The 20735-nt window shown below is 55.1% G+C and overlaps 3 protein-coding genes across 8 annotated transcripts in view; 1 reads left to right on the top strand and 2 right to left on the bottom strand.

Annotated features, from left to right (window-relative positions):
• The window catches only part of CPNE5 (copine 5), a 95482-nt gene extending 93203 nt beyond the window's left edge, over window positions 1-2279 (top strand). For all 4 annotated transcript variants that reach the window (XM_023253926.2, XM_023253925.2, XM_045057460.1 and 1 more), the window contains one exon: window positions 543-2279. In XM_023253926.2, coding sequence (XP_023109694.1) covers window positions 543-761 — 219 coding nt within the window. In that variant the 3' untranslated portion in view covers window positions 762-2279. The remainder of the gene's footprint in view (window positions 1-542) is intronic.
• Window positions 2280-4750: 2471 nt separating this feature from the next.
• On the bottom strand, window positions 4751-5809 carry LOC101093019 (galanin receptor type 1-like). Its single transcript, XM_011282339.2, has one exon. The coding sequence runs from the start codon at window positions 5807-5809 to the stop codon at window positions 4751-4753; it is 1059 nt and encodes a 352-aa protein (XP_011280641.2).
• Window positions 5810-10240: 4431 nt separating this feature from the next.
• The window catches only part of RAB44 (RAB44, member RAS oncogene family), a 34077-nt gene continuing 23582 nt past the window's right edge, over window positions 10241-20735 (bottom strand). Inside the window, exons 10-14 of one of the 3 annotated variants that reach the window (XM_003986108.4) lie at window positions 17374-17455; window positions 16076-16190; window positions 14902-15003; window positions 12598-12674; window positions 10428-10658 (exon numbers count right to left, since the gene is read on the bottom strand). In XM_003986108.4, the coding sequence (XP_003986157.2) occupies window positions 10568-10658; window positions 12598-12674; window positions 14902-15003; window positions 16076-16190; window positions 17374-17455 (467 nt within the window). In that variant the 3' untranslated portion in view covers window positions 10428-10567. Of the gene's footprint in view, window positions 10659-12597; window positions 12675-13702; window positions 14492-14901; window positions 15004-16075; window positions 16191-17373; window positions 17456-20735 lie in introns of those variants that run through there. The other 2 variants (XM_019830516.2, XM_019830515.3) reach the window with 2 other exon arrangements.

The following is a 20735-nucleotide window of genomic DNA, read 5'->3' as shown; positions in this document are numbered from 1 at the left end:
CAGGGGTAGAGAGCAAAGAGAGGAGGCTAGACCTCAGAGCAGGGGCAATCTGGGAGGGGGGACCCTTGCATAGAAAGGCCTAGAGCCAGGAATGCGCTGAGGCATTCAAGGGGTGGTGAGGGGCTCAAGGGGCCTGGGAGGAAGCCAGAGGGGCCTGACTTTAGGTGTCAGCGCGCGAGAGAAGAGGAGAGGCGGAGCCAAAGAGAGAGAGGTGGGGGGAGATGGGAAGGCCCGCTCTTACAAGCCAGGGGGCTCAGTCAGCGTTTCCTGAGCACCGGCTAAGTCCCTGTGTTGGTGCCAGGACTTCAGAGATTAAGTGCTCTTGTTTGGTGACGTATCCTGGCATGACCATGACGTAGATGCTCAGTACGAATCTGTTGAGTGAATGAGAGAACAGGGGCTATGAGAATTCACCACCATGGGGAGGGGGTGAGTGCAGAGGGCCGCGGCTGAGGAGGAATAGGACGGGAACCCAGGCCTGGAGATGTGGGGGCTGTGGTCCAGCCGGAGACCCTGCCTGACCCTGCCTTTCCTCTGGCCAGTTCGTGCCCTTCAGGGACTACGTGGACCGCACTGGCAACCACGTGCTGAGCATGGCCCGCCTGGCCCGCGATGTGCTGGCCGAGATCCCTGACCAGCTGGTGTCCTACATGAAGTCACAGGGCATCCGCCCGCGCCCCCCGCCTGCGGCCCCAGAGCCCTCGCCCCCACAGTCCCCAGCCCGCACGCCCCCTGCTTCCCCCCTGCACACACACATCTGAGCGCTCTTCCCGAAGTCCCCTGGCCTGTGGCGGGCGGCTGGGGCCCGGGGAGGCCAGTGGAAGTGTAGGCGGGGTCTCCAATTTGCCCCGCCCAGCGGGGGGGGGGGAGTATAGGCGGGGTCTCTTGCAATTTGCCCCGCCCAGCCTTTGTAACATGTGTGCCTGGGAGGCCAGCAGGAGGCGGGGCCTCTGAAGACTCCTCTCTAATTTCCTAGCCTTATGGCCCAACCCAGGGAATTGGGAGGGTACAGGTGGTGGAGGTGAGGTTCTGGGCCCCTGCCCTTCTCATTTCCCCCTGATACCTGGTTCTGGCCCAGCCAGGAAGGTGTTAACAGTGAGGAGAATTGAGGTCCCCCTCGGCCCACCTGGCAATCCCGTCTGCTCCTATATGGCCGTGAAGCCTGGGCTGGGCCTCCCTCCTCCTGTGGTGTCTATTTCTACACCCGGCCCCTGCCCTCCTACCCCAGTATCTATCCCATCCCTATTTCCAGTGAACCCTGTGAGGCTGCTGGGTTTGCAGGGATGCCTGAACATGTGACCCTTCCCAGGGACACCTGCATGCTCTGGGAGCCCTGCGGACCCGTGCAGGGGAGGCTGTGAGGGGAGGCCGCAGGCCGCATGGTGGGCTGGGAATGGAGGCCTTTTGGGCACAGGGTCCTTTCTGGTGCCTCTCAAGCCCGGAAGGACATGGTTTTAGATCCACAGATCCACAGGCCTTTCCTTGGTGTAGACCCACGGGCCTCTCTACAGCTGACTTCTGATTCCAGGCATCCCCTCCTCTTGCCAGAGCTGCCTGGGGCCCCTGGGGCCCAGGCCTCTGCTACCCCCCTGGGGGCCTTGGAAGGAGCAGTCCAGCCCCAGCACTCCTACACTGCCCCTCTGACCCACGGGGATAAGAGATAGAGGTCCTGGGTTCAAGCCCTGCCTCTAGCTGCCACCCGTGGGAACCCAAGCAAGGCCCTCCTGCCTTCTGGGTCTTGGTTTCCACATCTGTAAGTCAAGAGGGTTGACCAGATGGTCCCGGATTTACCTTCAGCTCTGATGTCCTGAGAGTCCATTCATGCCATGCCCAGCTCCCCCCATCCCACTCCTTGGCAGTGCGACCCCTTACCCCAGGCCGTCTTGGCCCTTGGGGTCACCTTGTTCCATCCTGTCACCCCAAATCCACCTGAGTCCTTCAACCTTGGGCTCTGGTGTCTGAGCCCAAGCTCCTGCCCCTGCTGTGGGGAAGGTGAGACAGGTGATCTCACCCCTGGGCCCAACCAGCTGCCCAGCCTTGGTCATGCATGCCAGCCCCTCCCGCAGCATGAGGCTCCGAGGCCCACTGCACATCCCATGCCTGGGTGCCACCCCCCCTTCACACCACCCCCCCCGCGCCCGTCTGCTGCCCAATGCCGCTCCCCTCCCTGTCATGCATGATGGTGGTGTTTCTATGCTGTCTGGTCCTGTGCCCGTCTCTGAGACAGTCTCTGTGTGGAATTTGCCTTAAACTGGAGTAAATTTGGTTCTTTTACTAAAGTTTCTTGTTTTCCTTTCTCTGTGAAAAATAGAAAATATATTGCTGTTCAACAGAGTCCAGGTTCTCCTCTCCATCTTTCTTCCATCCTTTTGTTTAATGAAGATTTACTGAGCAACTACTATGTGCCAGGGTCTGTGCTGGGCACTCAGGATGCGGCAATGAAGAAAACACAGGTCCCGTCTCCACATGGAGCTTACAACAAACACATAAATAAGACAGGAAAACCCAGTAAGCACATAAATAGGTAGATAACTTAATGTCAGGTGGTGATAAGAGTTACAAAGACAAAGAACAGAAAATAAGGGGCTAGAGAGGGACAGGGTGATATTTTAATGAGGTGGTTAGGGAGAGCCTCTCTGAGGAAGTGAAGGTTGAAATGAGCCCTAAGGAAATGAGAGGAGGCACGATGGTATTCAAGGCCAAGTAGAAGGAACAGCAAGTGCAAAGGCCCTGAGGCAGGAGCATACTTCATGTGAAGGACAGCAGGGAGGCTTGTGTGATTGGAACTGTATTAAGTGGGGAGATAGTTCGGGAGGTGAGATCAGGGGGGTGAAGAATCCAGAGTGCATAGGGCCTTGTGGGCCGTGGTTAGGGCTTTAGCATTACTCTTGAGTGAAATGGAGTCAGGAGGTGAGAGAGGTGAATAACATGATCAGATTATTCTCAAAAACAGGTGGGTCAGTTTATTACATTTGATCACCCACTGACTCATCCCTCAACAAGTATTTACCTAGCACTCATGCCAGGCCCTGCTCAAGTTTGGAAACACTGATTCACACACAGTTGTACCCTCAGAGGGCAGCCCCTGCCCTCCGTGTCCCTCTTCATCTATCAACCCCTGTGGCCATCAGAGCCCAGGATCGCAGGGAAAGGGGACTTCTCCCCTCCTCTGGGCAAGCTCACTCTCAGATTAGCCCTCCAGCCAGCCATTCCCAGTCTGCACATCACAAGAAATTTGGGACTAATTATACCAAAGTTGGGGACTTATTTACTTCTTATGATTTTATAGTAAATTAGAGCTGATTCATGGCTGTCCCTATAATTAGATCACCCTCTGACTTGCATTCCGATGTGCTTGGAGTGGGTACCGGGTGGGGTCATAGCTTGGGAAGAGGGAAGTTCCCATAACCAGTGACCCATTTTGCCTCACCTTGGACGTCTGTGGGAAAGCGTCAAGCAGAGATGCCCACCTGGCAGGGGAATCAAGTCTCAGAGCCACCGCCCAAGGGGGGCCAAGTGCATCTTTACTGAGCTTGACACTGTAGCTTCCCTCCTGGGTTATTTCTCAAGGTATGGCCCAGGAAACATTGGTTTTTTGGCATGGATTTTGGGGAACTGCCTACTCTGAGCCCCTCTCAGAGAATCCCAGTGGCCTTTGGAGCATTCAAGGCTCTGATAAGTCCTGCAGGAAAGAGACCAGTTTAACTTGGTTCAATCCGGTGTTTCCAAAGCTTTTTGACCATGGAGTCAGAGAGAGAGAGAGAGAGAGAGAGAGAGAGTGTGTGTGTGTGTGTGTGTGTGTGTGTGTGTGTGTTTAGCTGTAACACTGTTACCAAGCAGAAAACGTTGAACATTCTGTCTTAGGACTTCAAGTAGAGATCACCTCCCTGGTTCCACCACTAACACAGAAGACTGAGGCCTGCTACCGGGAGGCCAGAGGCAGGGCGTGGAGTTTGGGAGCTTCTCAGAGGAGGTTGGGTAGGAGAGGTGGGGACCTTTCATTTCTCTGGAGAGACGAAGGAAACCACAGAGAAGAAAGGAGGGCGTTCAGAAAGTCACGGCACAAAGGTTGACTTTGTGTTCCCTCGTGGGGCTGAGAGGTGTGTGTGACTGAGCCAGGAGAGGGCAGGCAGAGGAGGGAGAGGCAGCTGAAAGGCTCTCCTGGCCTCTGGGCTCCCACCCCGGGTGCAGCTGTCTTCCCTCCTCACCCCTATTTGCTCCAACAGGCCCTCAGGATTAAGGACCCTGGACTGTCATTCCCCAGGTCATTCCCCTCCACACTTCTGCCTTTGGAAGTCCCTTTACCGATCTCTTGTCCACGCCCCTCAAGTGCCCCTGAATTAATAAAAATAAAATGATGATGATAATAATCGCGATGACCAACACTCACATGCACTTATGAAGCAGCAGGTGTTCTGAGCGCTCTATGTGTGTTACGAGTATCTTTAGAACAACCCTGTGAAGAAGGTGCTACCATTATCCCACTTTCCAGATGAGAAGACGGAGCCATGGAGAGGTTAAGGGACTTGTTCAGGGTCACACCACTAGAAAGTAGTAGCGCCTACAGGTATCTGAGTCCCAAGGTGGAATGGGAGCATCAACCTAGTTGCCCTTTTGGTTGCTGTCTCACCTTTGCTGGGCCACCTGCCCTCTCTGGATCTCAGGGTCCCCACTGGTAAAATGGAGGGGACCGGCTCTAACGTCGCTAAGGGTCTTCCCATCTCTCTTGACCCTCAGCCCTCCCGTCAGCCTATCTTCTCAGACCCTCGCCAGACCCCAGAGGCCTCCCGGGACCTGGGTTGAGGCCAGGCTGGATGCTCTCCATCCCCATACCGGCCCCGCCCACACCCCCAGGGTGCCTGGCTGCCTTGGGCCTGCAGAAGAGGTCCCTGAGCCCCGCCCGGAAGGGGCGGGAGAGGTAGAAGCAGAGGATGGGGCTGACGGCACAGTTGGAATAGGCCAGGATGGTGCAGAGGCTGGACGCCACGAAAGCCACCGGCGTGGCAGGCAGGCCGCCCACGGCTGCCACGTAGCCCAGCGCAGAGCAGGGCCCCCACATCAGCACGAAGACCACCAGCACCACCAGGATGAGCCCTGCGTTCTCCTGGTGCTCCCGGACGCTCTCCCCGCTGGGGCCACGGGGCCGTGTCCGCAGGAGCCAGCCCACGTGGCCGAAAGAGCAGCCCAGCCCCAGCGTACAAGGCAGGAAGGCCAGGGCTCCCAGCAGGCTGAAGTAGCAGGAGGCCTGGGCAGGGCTCAGGAGCAAGAGGCAGGCCGGGGCCCCCACGGCCCCCTCCTCCACGACCACTCTCTGGAACAGCCAGGTAGGCAATGATGCAGTGAGGCCCAGGACCCACGCGGCCCCACAGAGCAGCAGGCGGGCGCCCCGGCCAGACGGGAGGGCCACGTCGGGCCAGGCCACGGCCACGTGGCGCAGAAGAGCCGTGGCCACCATGCTGTAGAAGGTACAGAACATGGTGGCGTTGTTGGTGGCCTGGCTGGCAGTGCAGAGGACGGGGCCCAGCCACCAGTGGGGCCGCAGGAAGCTGAGCAGCAGCACGGGCACCACACAGGCCAGGAAGAGCAGGTCGGACAGCGTGATGTTCACCATGAGGCTGTTGGTCAGGGCGAGGAGCGGACGGGGGGCGCCTGAGGCCCGGCCCACCACCACCAGCATGAGCCCGTTGGCCACCAGCCCCACCAGCAGGATGAGGCCGCAGACTCCGGCAAAGACGAGACGGAGCAGTCGCTCAGGTGTGGCTGTGAGCCCGGAGGTGAACGTGGTGTTGGGCTCCGGCCTAGGCTCCATCCTCCTGCTCCACACACACAAGGACAGTGTAGAAACCGGCCTCTTCCCCTGCTGAGCGCCCCTCCTTTCCCAGAGCCCTGCATCCAGGGGGCCCCCTTGGCATGCATCGGTCCCCTGAGACCTCACAACAGCCTGGTGGGACGGGCTCGGTCTACACCGTGGGCTCAAGTCCCGACTCTGCTACGCTGTAGCTCCGTGACTTTGGGAAGTTACCTAATGTTTCCCTACCTCAGTTTCCTCAACTGTAGAGAAGTAACGAAATAAGATAAAACCGATGTCAACAGTAATTATTACAAAAGGGTAATTTTCATGCTCCTCTGTTTAACTTCTTTATTTCTAAAACTTCTGCGGGGATGGGGCGCCTGGGTGGCTCGGTCGGTTAAGCATCCGACTCTTGGTTTCGGCTGAGGTCGTGATCTCACAGTTCATGAGTTCAAGCCCCACACCGGGCTCTGCGCTGACAGCATGGAGCCTGCTTGGGATTCTCTCTCTCTCTCTCTCTCTCTCTCTCTCTCTCTCTCCCCCCACCACCCCCACCCCACCCCGCTCTCTCTGCCTCTCTCCTGCTCAGGCTCTCTCTCTTTCTTTCTCAAAATAAATAAATAGACTTTAAAAATATAAATAAATAAAATTTCTGCAGGGAGTGCAAAACGAATTTGGGGTGTGTGTGTGTGTCTATGTATATGCACGTGCATGCGTGCACGCACACACGCGCATATATATTTGTAAACAAAACCTTGCCTGCCTGTGAAACAGATTTTAATTCGAGGTTCAAGTAAGAAAGTGCATATGGAAGGGCTTTGAGAAGGTGTGAAGTCCCTGCCAGCGGTTCCCAAGCTTGTCTGTGCATGGGGATCACCTGAGGAGTTTCAAAAATACTAATGCGTGGGTCCCAGTGACAAGATTTCATTGATGTGGGCTTTTTTGAAAGATTCCAGATGACTCTACGGGGCGGACCAGCTTGGGAACGACCGCCTTTCTATGGCTGTGCTGGGCACCCGGTGGGGGTGGGGGGAGGCACCGCTCCCCAGGTGTCGGATCTTCTCCCCCTCACTGCGTCCTACATGCCGAGAACATGGGGGGCCCCCGGAGCCAGGCTGGGAAACGGAGTCTAGACATCCCAGAGTCAGCCCAGGCGGGCTACTGTCTGCACCTGCCACCGTGCGGATCAGACCGGGATCCCTAGCTTTCTTGGGAAGCGACTTGCCCATTAACCCAATAAATATGTCCTGAGTCTATACCCTGAACCAGCTTCTAGGGATCCAGCAGCAAACGTGACATCTCCGTGGGGTCCTGATTCTACTTTCCTTCCCCTTTTCTCCTACACTGGAGGCAGGGGGAGTCTGGAGAGACCCCTCTCTGGCTCGGAGCCAGGGGGTCCCCTGAGCCCCTGTGGCAGAGCCCTGCCTGGGGGACTTGCTTGGCCTCTGGGGCCCGAGGGCAGCCGAGAAGAGACCTCAGGGGGGCCTGTGTGAATTCTGCCTCCAATACCACGCCACTGCAAGGTCGCAGGCTCCTTCCAGGAACTGTGGGTGAAGGAGGAACCGAGGGACCAGCCTCAGTCCCTAACTGCCCTGTCTTCCCTTTCTTCACCCGGCCCAGGCCTGCTGCCAATGACAGAGTGGAGATGAGGGGAGGGAAAGAAAGGGTCCAGGGCCCCGGCCCCGGCTCCACCTAAGCGTCCGTACCTTCCTACGAGAAGCTCCGTAACTTCATGGTGACGCTTGTGGCCGCCAGAGCCTGGGTTCAAACCCCCCCTGCACCACCTGCTAGCCGTGTGGCTGCGGACAAGCGACTCATCCTCTGCGCCGCATTTTCCTTAGCTGTGAAGTGGGGATAATCACAAGCCCCGTCTCACAGGGCTGATGTGAGGGTTGAATGGGGTGATACAAGCTAAGTGCTCGGAAGAGTGCCTGGCGCGAAGCAGGAGCTTTGCAAATGACGCCTGTTCTGTTCCTGCCCACCCACCGTTCCAAAAACCTCTCTTCCCTGACACCTCTGTCCACACTCCAGTTTGTCCCCCTGCCCTCCCCTTCTCCCTCCACCGCCTGAGCCCCATCAGCCCAGTCCCACCCTCCTTTCCTTTTTAAAAACATTGTTTAAATGTTTATTTATTTTTGAGAGAGAGAGAAAGAGCGAGGGAGGGGCAGAGAGAGGAGATAGAGAATCCGAAGCAGGCTCCAGGCTCTGAGCTGTCACAGAGCCTGACGCGGGGCTCGAACCATGAACCGCAAGATCATGACCTGAGCGGAAGCCTGAGGCTTCCCGGACTGAGCCACCCCAGGCGCCCTCACCCTCCTTTTCCGAACCAGCCTCAAGCTCAGTTGTGACCAGCGCCTGCTTGGCGGACGTGCCCTGGGAACTCACCACTTGCCTGGATGCTCCCTCTGAAATCTACCTTGAGCCCCTCCTTACCTGCCTCGTGCTGCTCTGAGGTTCCTGGGCCCTGCTTGCTGACCCGGGGCCCTCCGACACCAGGAAAGGCTGGCGGCCCCTCCACAGCCCTGCTCGGCTCAGAAGCTGGACCTAGCCAGAGAAAGCCGAGAGAAGGTTCTGGGCAGGTGTGTGGTCCCTTCTGGCACCCCACCTCTAGGGACCCTGAGCTGGCTGCCTCCAGCGGGCGCAGAGCTGAGATGAAAGGGGCAGGCCTGGGGGCTATTTCTGTACGGGGTCCCCCAGAGGACAGGGGCTCTATCCGCTCTCCTGGCTCCCCCAGGAATCACACCCTGCTTACCTGCCTCATTAACTCGCTGGCCTACCGGACAGAGACGTTGGTGCCTGCCAGGTCCCCAGGCCCCAGAGAGAGCCATTAGCAACAGCAAGACCTGCCTCCCACCCTCGTCCATGGGCACACATCACTCTCTCCAGCCCACCTCTCCCTGTCTGTCTGTCTTGGAACCTACTACAATCTAGAAACTTCTCAGAGCAGGGAGACACTTGTGGGCTGACGGAGAGGATCCAGGAAGGGAGAAGAGATCGGGGATAAGAAAGAATCCATAAGAGGGGCCAGGGAGAGAACGGCCTAGATCACAAAGTCATCCTGCATGTTGTCTAGAGGTTGAATGGGGTCTGTTAAAGGCATTGGATCCAACCTTTAGTGGCTTCGGATGCCTGAACCTTTTCCACCTTGCCTCTTGCCAAGGGTCACCCAACTGCCACTTGTATGCCTCTATTGACAGAGAGCTCACTGCTGTGGAGGCATCCCTTTCAGAACCGAGCAGAGGGATGGGGGCCAAGATCGGAGACCGATTCGACCTGTGGGCAAGCTCTGTCTTCCACCTCCCGCCCTCCCTTCCTCTCCTGCAGGCTCTTGGAACTGTCTCTGCTTGTCTCCCCCACGGAACCGGGGTTTCCTTGGATTCAGCTGGGGAATTCACCAGGATTGAAGGATCACGAAGTTATCATTACGCACCCTGCATCCTGCACACGCTGGCCTGGAGGACATGGTGGGTGTCGTTGTGGTTAGATGACGCGGACAACAATCACGACAAACCTACGTGACGGGAGATAGTCCAACACTGAGGGGCCGTCTCCCTAAGATTCTTGAAGCAAGCTCCTTTAAGGGCACGGGAGACCGTAGCCCGGGGGGGGGGGGGGCTGTACCTTTCAGGAGGCAAATGTTGTGCAGTTCTGGGAATCCCTACAAAAGCTCCAAAGAGGAGCCCACGAGTGACCCGCGGCCAGTGTCTCTGCTGCTCCCCAGGCCCCGCCAGCCACACCCCAGCTGGACCTCGAGAGCACCCGGAGACTGACGACTGAGGGCAGAGAGCTGCACCAGGGGACATCTTGGCATTAGAGCAGGTGACCTTTGAATGCGACCCCTTAGAGTCAGGTCTGGGGGAAAGGAAGTGGGGGAGGGGGGGGACAGGAGACAGGAGGAACAGGGCTTGTCAGGGGCCATCAGAACATTGCTCTTTCCCCAGACTCGGATTCTGCTCGAAAGGAACTCCATGCTTGCAAACAGGGGTGAATGGGACAAGGTTCACCAGCTTTGGCAGGCACGAAACAGGGGGACTGCTTGAATAAAGAGTATTTTGTCATTAACAGGCTGTGTCCGTTAGCAATCAGCCCCGAAGCAAGCTCCCAGGGAAGTTTCTCTCCCTCTCCTTAGCGTTTATTTTTCATTTTGATTATATCAAGAACACCGAATCATTGCAGAAGATCTGGAAATACAAATACATATAAAAAGGGAAATAACACCTCCGCACATTCACCCTGCAATTTTACCACCCAGAGATGTGTGCCCAAGAATGCGGTGTGCTTTCCTTCATTCATTTTTCTAGACTTTTCCTTTCTTTTTTTAAAAATTTTTTTTTCAATGTTTATTTATTTTTGGGACAGAGAGAGACAGAGCATGAACGGGCGAGGGGCAGAGAGAGAGGGAGACACAGAATCGGAAACAGGCTCCAGGCTCTGAGCCATCAGCCCAGAGCCCGACGCGGGGCTCGAACTCACGGACTATGAGATCGTGACCTGGCTGAAGTCGGACGCTTAACCAACTGCGCCACCCAGGCGCCCCTAGACTTTTCCTTTCTTTAAAGAGTTTTCACCACCATCACCTCAGCAAAGTCCTTCTTCAGAGTCCAAAGGGCAGCGTTAGTGCAGCCCTACCCTGGGATCCGAGTCCTGACCGGAGGAGGGGTTTTCCTGAACATCCGAGCTGGCCGTCTCCGTCATTGCTGTGTCCAGGCAGGTGGGACAGGAGCCGAGGAACAGGAAACCCGAGGGGTGCCGTCCTGTCCTGGCTGGGCCAGATGGTCAGAAGCAGCAGACAGAGCTCTTGGGTGGCCTCTTGGGGGCCACCTCCACCAGGGAGTCCTTCAGGCGGTCTTCCTGCATCTTGAGTGACCTGTGTGACGACGCCAGACATCAGTCCTCTGTCTCACCTTGCCGGGGCAGCAGGGAGGGACCTGCGGGTGCAGCTGTGGGGCTGGGGCATTGCATCCCCTGAGCTACCTCTCTTCCCCCCCTGCTCTGTTCCCGTCCTGCATTCCACACGGCACCGGAAAAATGGGGCCATGGAGACTTTTGCCCTCTCTTTCCTGGCATCCTTTCCAGACTACTGTGTGCCAGGCTTGGTGCAAGGGACTCTGAATGGGACAGTGAAGCCGGCATGTCCTTGCCTTGAGTGGTAAGGGAGACAGAGAGGAGAAGGGGCTGTCAGAACCCGGGAATGGGGAAGCACACCGAGGGACCTCACACCGGGTTCTCCAGGGATTTACGGAGGAAGGAGGCAGCGTCAGAGCTGAGACCCAGCAGCGTACAAGGGTTCGCTAGCAGAAAAGCAGGGTGCATTCCAGGCAGGGGGCAAAGGCTCGGTGTCAAAAGAGAGCTGGGGATTGGGGAAATAAAAGAAGCTCATTGGTTCATTCACTTGCTCAGATTATATTTACTGTGTGGGGACCACTGCGCTAACTCCCAAAGCCTAAAGACTGACCGGCCCAGAAAGAAGCCTTGTAGGCAACAGGGGGTCAGGGCCCCCAGGGGCCTGGAAACCACATTCAGGAACCCGGGCTTCTGTTCTACAGCGGAGGGAATCCGTTGAGCAGTTTTGGATCAGAGGCCATCACAGTGTGATCGGGTGCGTGGTTTGGCAAGCTCGCCCCGGCTGCTTTGTCAGAGAAGGGCCTTCCAGATCATCTGGCCTAGTACCCCGTCCGCCTTACCCATTTCATTCATTTCTTGGGCACCTAGTATGTGCTGGGCCCTGGGTGTGGAGGGAGGGGCTGAACAAAACAGACTCGGCCCTGCCTTCCTGGAGCTGCAGTCTAGTGCAGGAGGCCGACAGCAACAAGGAAGCAGACAAACGCACCTGTGATTACGATTTGTCAAGAGGGGTTTTTGTTTGGTTTTGTTTTGTTTTTTCAAAAAAATTTTTAATGTTTATTTATTTTTGAGACAGAGAGAGACAGAGCATGAACGGAGGAGGGTCAGAGAGAGAGGGAGACACAGAATCGGAAACAGGCTCCAGGCTCCGAGTCATCAGCCCAGAGCCCGATGCGGGGCTTGAACTCACGGACCGCGAGATCGTGACCTGAGCTGAAGTCGGCTGCTTAACTGACTGAGCCACCCAGGCGCCCCATGAAGGGTTTTTTTTTTTAAAGTTTGTTTATTTTGAGAGATACGAGAGCACAAGCCGGGGAGGAGGAGGGGCAGAGAGAGGGGGAGAGAAAGAGAACCCCAAGCAGGCTCCCCGCTGTCAGCGCAGAGCCCGACGCGGGGCCGAACTCCCGAACCGCGAGATCACCACCTGAGCCAAAATCAAGAGTTGGATGCTTCACTGACTGAGTCACCCAGGCGCCCCAAGAAGGGCTTTGAAAGACACAGAGGACAGGGATCCAGAATAGTGGTGGGATGGGGAGTGGTCAGGGAGGGTCCCCCCCTAAACAGCTGGAGCTGAGTGAGTGTGCACGTACACACGCACGCAGGGACAGGGGAGATGGCTCCGGAGATGAGGAAGGCCATTGCGAGGCATTGGGATTTTATTCTAAATCTAGTGGGAGTTACTAGAAGGCTGGGAGCAGGAAAGTGACTCTCTCTGTCCCACCACATTGCACAGAGGAGAAAGCAAGGCTCAGACAGGGCACGTGAGACTTTTAGGAGGTGATGCAGTCAACGGCGTTGGTAGAACTGGCTTCGGACTCTCTGCACAGTGCTCTCTGTCCTTCCCCGGAGTGTGAGCCCTGTGTTGTCGCAGTGCTTCCTCAGAGTGGGCCTTCCCTCCCTCAGGGGGTTCTGGAGGCTGCCCAGGAGGCTCTCGGGGTGGGGAGGGGCGGGGTGGCACTCACCGGGCCAGGTTCATCATGGACTCCTGGATGTTGTGACCTAGGGCGGCGCTGCACTCCCCAAAGGAGACTCCCAGCTCCTGCAGACAGACAGGGGTATGGGTGCCCTCGGGGAGCACACTGAGCATCCTGGTGGCCGCCCCCACCACCAAAGCCCTGGCCATCAGACAGAGTCCCACCCAGTACGTCCCTAGGCCAACCACAACAAGCGAGGCAGCCCCTTCTCCGTGTGGCCACTGGTCCCAGCCCTGGTCCTGCCCACTGGCCCTCTCCACCCTGGCCAGCCACCATGCTAAAGATGCCACCCCGGAAATGTTCCAGAGCCCACAGAGCAATGGTGGAAAGCCTGTGTCCCAACTTGGAGAAATGTCCCTGGGGATATATATATATATATTAAAAAAAAAAAAATTTTTTTTTTAATGTTTATTTATTCTTGAGACAGAGAGAGACACAGCACGAGCAGGGAAGGGGCAGAGAGAGAGGGAGACACAGAATGTGAAGCAAGCTCCAGGCTCTGAGCTGTCAGTGCAGGGGCCCAAACCCAGGAACTGCGAAGTCACGACCTGAGCTGAAGTCAGACGGTCAACCAACTGAGCCACCCCGGTGCCCCCCTCCAGGGGCATTTTAAACCATTAGTTGTGTGGGGTTTTTTATTTCAAAAATATTCAACTGGGGGAAATACTGGAAAATACAGCATTCAAAAGGTGTAAGTGCAGGGGCACCTGGGTGGCTCAGTCGGTCGGGCGTCTGACTTTGGCTCAGGTCATGATCATGGTACGTGAGCTCAAGCCCCACATCGGGCTCCCTGCCCCTCGCACAGAGCCCACTTGGGATCCTCTGTCCCACTCCCTCTCTGCCCTTCCCCTGCTCACACTCTCTCTCTCAAAAATGAATAAACGTTTCTAAAAATGTATAGGTGCAAAATATAAACCACTCCTGTTAGTGTTTGATATATATCTTTTCGCTGTTTTATTTTTTTTATTTTTTATTTTTTTATTGTTTATTTTTGAGACAGAGAGAGACGGAGCATGAACAGGGGAGGGGCAGAGAGAGAGGGAGACACAGAATCCGAAGCAGGCTCCAGGCTCTGAGCTGTCAGCACAGAGCCCGACGTGGGGCTCGAACTCACGAACCGTGAGATCACGACCTGAGCCGAAGTCGGACGCTTAACCGACTGAGCCACCCAGGCGCCCCTCGCTCTGTTTTATATAACCCTTTGGGGTAGGGTGGGCTCAAGGTCATTGTACTGTTGGATTAAACCATATGCAATGGCTAGTTTGACGGGGCCCCAGTCAAATATCAGCAACCTCACAGGATTCAGAAGACCAGCTGTTCTTTTGACTTCTTTTGTATTGTAAGCATTTCCTCCACACCCTCAAATATTTTTTCTGGGACGGGATTCTTAATGGCAAATGCTAGCCTCTCCCATGAACCTCCACAATTTGACCACCACCCCCTGCCAAATGTCTGTTCTTATAAATAATACTGTAAATAACATCCTCACGTAAACATTCTTGATTATACATTATACGCGGGTATCCATTACGCTATTCTCTTAGGGACTATTATTTCTGATTCTTTCCTCAGGATAAATTGGCAGAGGAGGAATTACCATGTCAAAGAGATGAGCCACTACATTTAAGAGGGAAAAATTCCCGCCAACCAGGAGCCACGGTGATGACCTCATGGTTAGGAGAAAAGAGAAGGGGAAGGAAATACAATATGGAGATGCCAAGAGGGGTTGTAGCAGAGGTGGGGCAAGGGGTGGGTTCTTTTTTCCTTCTCTATTATTCTCCCGAGTTTCTGGAATGTGGCCAAATTCTATTCGTAAATAAATAGGATCCACTGCCTGGTGGTGGGGCTTTTGATGCGCTCTCGCCAGAGAAGAATTTGAGTCCTAAGATAGAATAAATTAGAAGGAATGCTATGTTAATTAGAGACCAGAGAGAAAAGTAAGATTTGATTGGGAATTTTAAGTGAAGCTTTTAAAACCTTTCTTTACTCGGAAGATATTTTTGTGGGGCTCAGAGTGCGGTGTGGAGAACTGCTAGTTCAACGTGAGGGTCAGTGTCACGCCCACCATCACAGCTTCACGTTTGGGCCTAAGAACAGGGTAGGCCAGAGACAGAGGGGGCCAGGCCGCTGTCCACTCTGACCCGGCCTTTGGCAGGGCAGGGGCAGGGGCAGGGGCAGGAACGGGCAACGGGTCCTTCTCGGTTAGCCAGGCCGGGGTGACCTGTCCACTAACCTCCAGGGAGGGGTCTGCCCAGTCCAGGCTGGGTGAGGGCCTGCCGCCCGGGTGCTCACCTGCGCCAGCTGCTGCCCGGCCTCGGTGGGCACCTGCCGTTTCTCCTCACAGTCCATCTTGTTTCCCAGGAGAAGCACGACCACCCCATCGGACCCTGAGTCCTGCACACAGAACACATTCCCTCAGCCACACGTGCTGGGTGCCTGCTATGCTGTGCCAGGCCCTGCTGGGTGGACGCGGCCCCGCCCTCCAGGGAGCTGACTAAGCACACCCTGCCCCTCCCCCCCACCCCCATGACCGCCTTTCGGGTCACACCCACTCCACACCCTTCGGTCGACAGTGAGTCAGCCCCGCCTCTCTGCCTACCAACTTGTCAGCCATTTTCCGAGGCCAGCCTCAAAAGTGCCTCCCCTAGCAGGCCTTCCAGGATTGTTCCCGCCCCTGCCCTTCTCTTCCTGCCTGTGCTGAACAGCCCGGTGCTTGATTACACAGGCCGGCTTGGCTCATTTCCTAGTGGTTTCATGACTACTACTGCCGCTGCTAAGCTTCTGTTTACTGAGTGCTTACTATATACCCAGCATTGTGCTAAAGGCAATGATGTCAGTTAATCCTAACAACTGTCTGAGAGAAGCTGGAAAATCGAAGTTCGGAGAAACTGAGTCACGTGTCCGAGGTCACAGAGTTGGGGCAGGGTAGTTGGGATTCACACCTAGGTCCTGTCAGACCCAGAGCCCAGCCTCCTTCATATATCACCTTATCCTACTTCGTTGGCTTCTCTTCAACTAGACTAGAAACTCCCACAGAGAAGACAACACGTCTTCCTTCACACCCCTCTGCGGTGCTAGCCCATGCTGCAGAATTTCAGTATGTGCCTGTCAACTAAGCACACGGGGCGAGAACTAGAGACGGGTGGACGGACGACTTATCACTTAGAGTGTCGCTACACTTGCATTATTCCCAGGTGTTAAGAAGACACCCCCAAGCTGCTGCATATAGGAAAGAAATGTTCATAAGATAAAGGAAGTAGTTTGTTTTGGAGGCGGTACTATGTGGTTGTGGTTTCTTTGTGTGCCGATGCCCCCGGCCCATCCAGCCACCTGCCCTCAGTGGGTCACATCACCCACGAGTCTGCTGTGTCATTTGTAATCCTGGGAGAAAGGGGGGGTGTGGGCAGGGTGCAAGTTCCCTCTTGGTTCCCCAAACTGGGGCCAACCCCAGCAGCCATCGGCTCACCTGGAGACAGTCCAGCCAGTGGCGCACGTGGGCAAAGCTCTCCTGGGAGGTGACGTCGTACATGAGTACCACTCCATCAGCCTTTCGGAGTAGCTGCCGAGTCACGCTGTGGTACCTGCCCAGACGGTCTGCGTGAGGCCAGGCCTGGGGGGCTGACCCCATGCCCTGGCCTCTCCAGGCCTTAGCTACTTCGTCTGCAAAGTGGGGCAAGGAGCCTCACCTGCTTCTAATTGCTTCCCAAACAGAGTTTTCCTTCTCACAGGGTAGTTTTCGTTGAATAGGTAACGGTTCTCATGGCTCAGACTTCAGAAGGTACCAGCCAGCACCCAGTGAAAAGTCTGACACCGCCCCCCCCCACCACCACCCCCATCCTGCCGCCACTCAGTCTCCCTCCCCGGGGGCAGCCAGGGTTAGCAGTTTCCAGAGGGATTTTATGAACCTACACAACTGTATATGTGCATACACGCACACACATGGTAAACACAGTGTAAAGTCCTCACTGTATTCGTTAATGCTCAGTACTCTGTACTTTGCTTTTTGAGTTCGTAAAACGTCTTGGAGGTGTCTCCCCACGGGTGCACGGGGAGAACGCTCAGTCTCTTTTGTGGCTTCATACTATTCTACATATTGGGTAGAATCAGCTGGGCCACCATTCCGGACGTTTTGGTCATTCCTGGTGTTTCACAACATAAGTGATGTTGTTTTGAACGTGTCGAGACTACAGTCATGTATGAGTTGATCAGCAGAGTAAGTTTCTGGAAGCAGAGCTGCTGGGTCAAAGAAGATGTGGCTTTTTTTTTTTTTTTTTTTTTTAGAGAGAGAGAGAGAGAGAGAAATAGCATGAGCAGGGGAGGGGGACAGAGTGGGGGAGAGAGAGAGGACGTGGGCTTTGATCCCACGACCCTGGGATCATGGCCTGAGCCGAAACCAAGAGTCAGACGCTCAGCCGAGGCGCCCAGGCTCCCCAGAAAAGATGCCTTTTAAGTTTCGATCGCTACTGCCTAACTGCAAAGGGGCAGGCTGGCGTTTTCAGAACAGGCGATGGGCAGCCGTCCCTGCAGGCCGTGCGGGGATGGCCCTGCCAGCTGCCCTGTCAGGCCAAGGGGCCCTTGGGTCACCTACCCCACCAGGGCTTGACTCACCTCTCCTTCCCCAGCCTCCTAAATCCTTAGGGGCTGGATACCTATCATGCACGTGGTTGCCTCTTGCCTACGTTAGACTCTTCGAGGTCAGGGCTGCCCTCCACCCCGCTGTACCTCAGCGGCCCTGACACCACGATTACAGACAGGGCCGGTTACCTCTCCTGGCCAGCCGTGTCCCAGAGCTGCAGCGCGAAGCGCTTGTTGTCCACCAGCAGAGTTTTGACCCGAAAATCCACGCCTAGGACACACAGAGGGCATCAGGTCCGCTTCTAAGTTACCATCCAGGGCTTCCAGCCAAGACCTGTCCCCGGTACCAGCCCCTCGGGCGGCCGGGCTTCCCCTCAGCTCTCCAAATCCCATCTGTACTCAAGGGCCCACGTCTGCCAAGAAGCCTCTCCTGACCACCTAGCCTGTGGGCTTCACTGCCCCCACCGCACTCCCACACCCTGGCGGTCAGTGCCAGTTCGAGGCACCTTGCGTTGTTTCGACCTCTGTGAACATATCCGTCTTCCCACCTGTACAGCAATGTTTATTCCTCAGGTCCCTCAAGAAAACCAGTTTCATTGTTTTATTTTTAGAATACTCCCTGTTTTGTTCCTAATTATGGAACAGACAGCAGGGTAGAAACAGACAGCCTAGGAGGGCGGAAGGAGCAATGCCGTCAGGGATGCCTGACTGTGAGCTGCCCGCCCTCAGCTGCTAGCTTTGTGACCCCAGGCAGGTCACTGTACCTCTCTGAGCCTCCCTTTCTCATCTACAAGATGACAATTAATTTTTTTTTTAATTTTTTTGAACGTTTATTTATTTTTGAGACAGAGAGAGAGAGAGCATGAACAGGGGAGGGTCAGAGAAAGAGGGAGACACAGAATCTGAAACAGGCTCCAGGCTCTGAGCTGTCAGCACAGAGCCCGACGCGGGGCTTGAACTCACGGACCGCGAGATCGTGACCTGAGCCGAAGTCGGACGCTTAACCGACTGAGCCACCCAGGCGCCCCATGCAAGATGACAATTTAAAAAAGACCTGCACCGGGGTGCCTGGCTGGCTCAGTTGGGAGAGCACGCGGCTCTTGATCTCAGGGTCTTGAGTTCAAGCCCCACGTTGGGTGTAGAGGTCACTTAAGTAAACAAAAGGACACACATCGCAGAGTGGTTGGGAGAATTAAATGACTTATGTTTGAGGTTCAGCCCAGTTTCCGGACGGGGTTCTTGGGAGGTGATCATTTTCACCATTATTCTTTTTATTTTTAATGTTTATTTATTTTGAGAGAGAGCACGCATGAGCAGGGGAGGGTCAGAGAGAGTGGGAGAGAGAGAATCCCAAAAAGGCTCTGCACTGTCAGCGTAGAATCTGACGCGGGGCTCGAACACACGAACTGTGAGATCATGACCTGAGCTGAAGTCGGACGCTTAACTGAGCCGCCCAGGCGCCCTCATCACTATTCTCATCTCCCTGAACCCTAGCCCTTCAAATTTCCCAGGTCCACCCCTGCTGTGGTCATGCTTTCAGACCCTCTCTGTCCCTGGAGATATGAAGGTAAGAGTGAAATCCCGGGGAAGTGTAGAAAGTTTGGGGTGCACCTTCCTGCCAATCCCCACTTCCCAAGGAAATCCGGCAGAGTAGGGGGTGAGTGAGAGGGGCTTCTATGTCCCTTTCCTACAGGGCCCACTGTAGTCCCCAGGCCAGCTCAGGAAAGGGGTGCCTCCTCATATCAGCCCTGAGCTAGTAGAGACTTTCCTCCGTCTCTTATGGTGACCTCCGTGAACACCTGCTGCTCTCCCCGGAGGCAGTCAAAACCACGGACCACCTCCTTCCCCCTACTGCCCATGCTCTCCACAGGAAGTGACCACCTGGGAGACCTGACTGCAGAATGGTGATGCAGAAGTCTGTAGCATTTACTTCTCTTTACTGCCCTCTTTCCTGAATGTCTTAGGAAGCCCAGGGTCTGCAGGAACTTCCAAGATTGTCTAATCCAACCCCCGGTGATAATATCCAGCTTCGGCTTAAATACCCACCGTGTAACCTACAAACGACTCTTTCATAACCGTCCCCCCTCATTACCCCCGCTGTTCTACCTCCCTGTCCATCCCCTCTTCAGTCCACCCATACGGCCCCCATACTGTCCCCCAAACATGCCGTTAAGAATAGAAGTGATCTCCTTCCCAAGGAATCTGCTATTTACATTAAGAGTATAACAATGACCTCTTTCCAAAGGAATCTCCCCAGGGAGAGAGTAATGCTGAACCCAGGAGAGGGTAAGACCCAGAAGAGGGTAGGGCGTGTGCTTTGAAGGCAGGAGACTATGGCTATGAACTTTGGGCCCCAGCGAGGGCAGGAAAGTTAACCAGGTCTTCAATGATCTGTTTCCCTCATCTGTAAAATGGGGCTATGGAAAATGCACATTCAGATATAACCCATTTGGCTCTGGCTCTGGGACTCCACCTAGCCCTGTTTTTCTGAGAGGGGGTGAGAATGGAAGAGGTGACGCTGGGTGGGGAAATGTTCAAGACTGGGGAAGCCAGAATCGTCCCCATGGATAATGAAGCCAGATGGATGGCAGCCACCAGGGGGCACCAAACCGCAGCTGGCCCTGGGACAGATTTGTCTCACCCACCTGGACCTCAGACACTCCCAAGCTGCCTAGCAGTGAGCGCAGGCTCGACCTTTTTACAATTTTGCAACCTGTGTTTTCCTTGATTGAATTCTGTGGGACCTTCTTATCACATAATAACGGAGGCAGATCATTTAATACAGGGAGGGCTTCTGTAAGGAATACGGCATGTAAGACAGGCTTGGGCACTGTAGGTAGTCAGTAACCAATAACTTAGTGATTAATAACGGTGGCCTTGCAGACCCTGTGACCCCGCTCAACATCAGACCAGGCCTGCTAGGATTCCCTACTCCCGAGGACGCTGCACTCTTAACTGGTTCCCCAGGTTAGGATTCTTAGAAAAAAGTTTGAGAACTTGTCTTAGAGCCTCTTGTGCGTGAAGGCTGTCATTTACTCACTGGCCTGGCACTGGTCCCCAGACAGCCTGCACCCTGACTGACACGAACACACGGATCTCCCCCGTCTTTGTGCCTAAGAGCTTGCATTTCTGTGGCTCTATACGATGCCAAGTGGTCATATATCCTGACGTTTTTAGGTAGAGGAGTCTTTGTGGTTGGGGACATTTCATTTGCAGGGGCCACTGAATTAGACATTAGCAAATATTTACTTACAATAATAACAATAAAAACAGGGGTGCCTGGGTGGTTCAGTTAAGCGCCAGACTTTGGCTCACGTCATGATCTCGCAGTTGGTGGGTTCGAGCTGCGTGTCGGGCTCTGTGCTGACAGCTCGGAGCCTGGAGCCTGCTTCGGATTCTGTCTCCCTCTCTCTCTGCCCCTCCCCCCCTCAAAAATAAATAAAAAACATTAAAAAAACTTAATAATAATAAAAAAAACTATTGAGCACTTATGACATGCCAGATATTATTCTAAGACTTGACTTGTACGGACGGAAGTTAGCACTCTTGTC

The sequence above is a fragment of the Felis catus genome, chromosome B2 (assembly GCF_018350175.1).
Source record: "Felis catus isolate Fca126 chromosome B2, F.catus_Fca126_mat1.0, whole genome shotgun sequence".
NCBI lineage: Eukaryota > Metazoa > Chordata > Mammalia > Carnivora > Felidae > Felis > Felis catus.
This window is presented reverse-complemented; position numbering and strand designations above follow the sequence as displayed.

What these genes read in the sequence shown, in the direction of transcription:
- LOC101093019 (XM_011282339.2), bottom strand. Translation starts at nt 5,809, where the DNA reads ATGGAGCCTAGGCCGGAGCCCAACACCACGTTCACCTCCGGGCTCACA.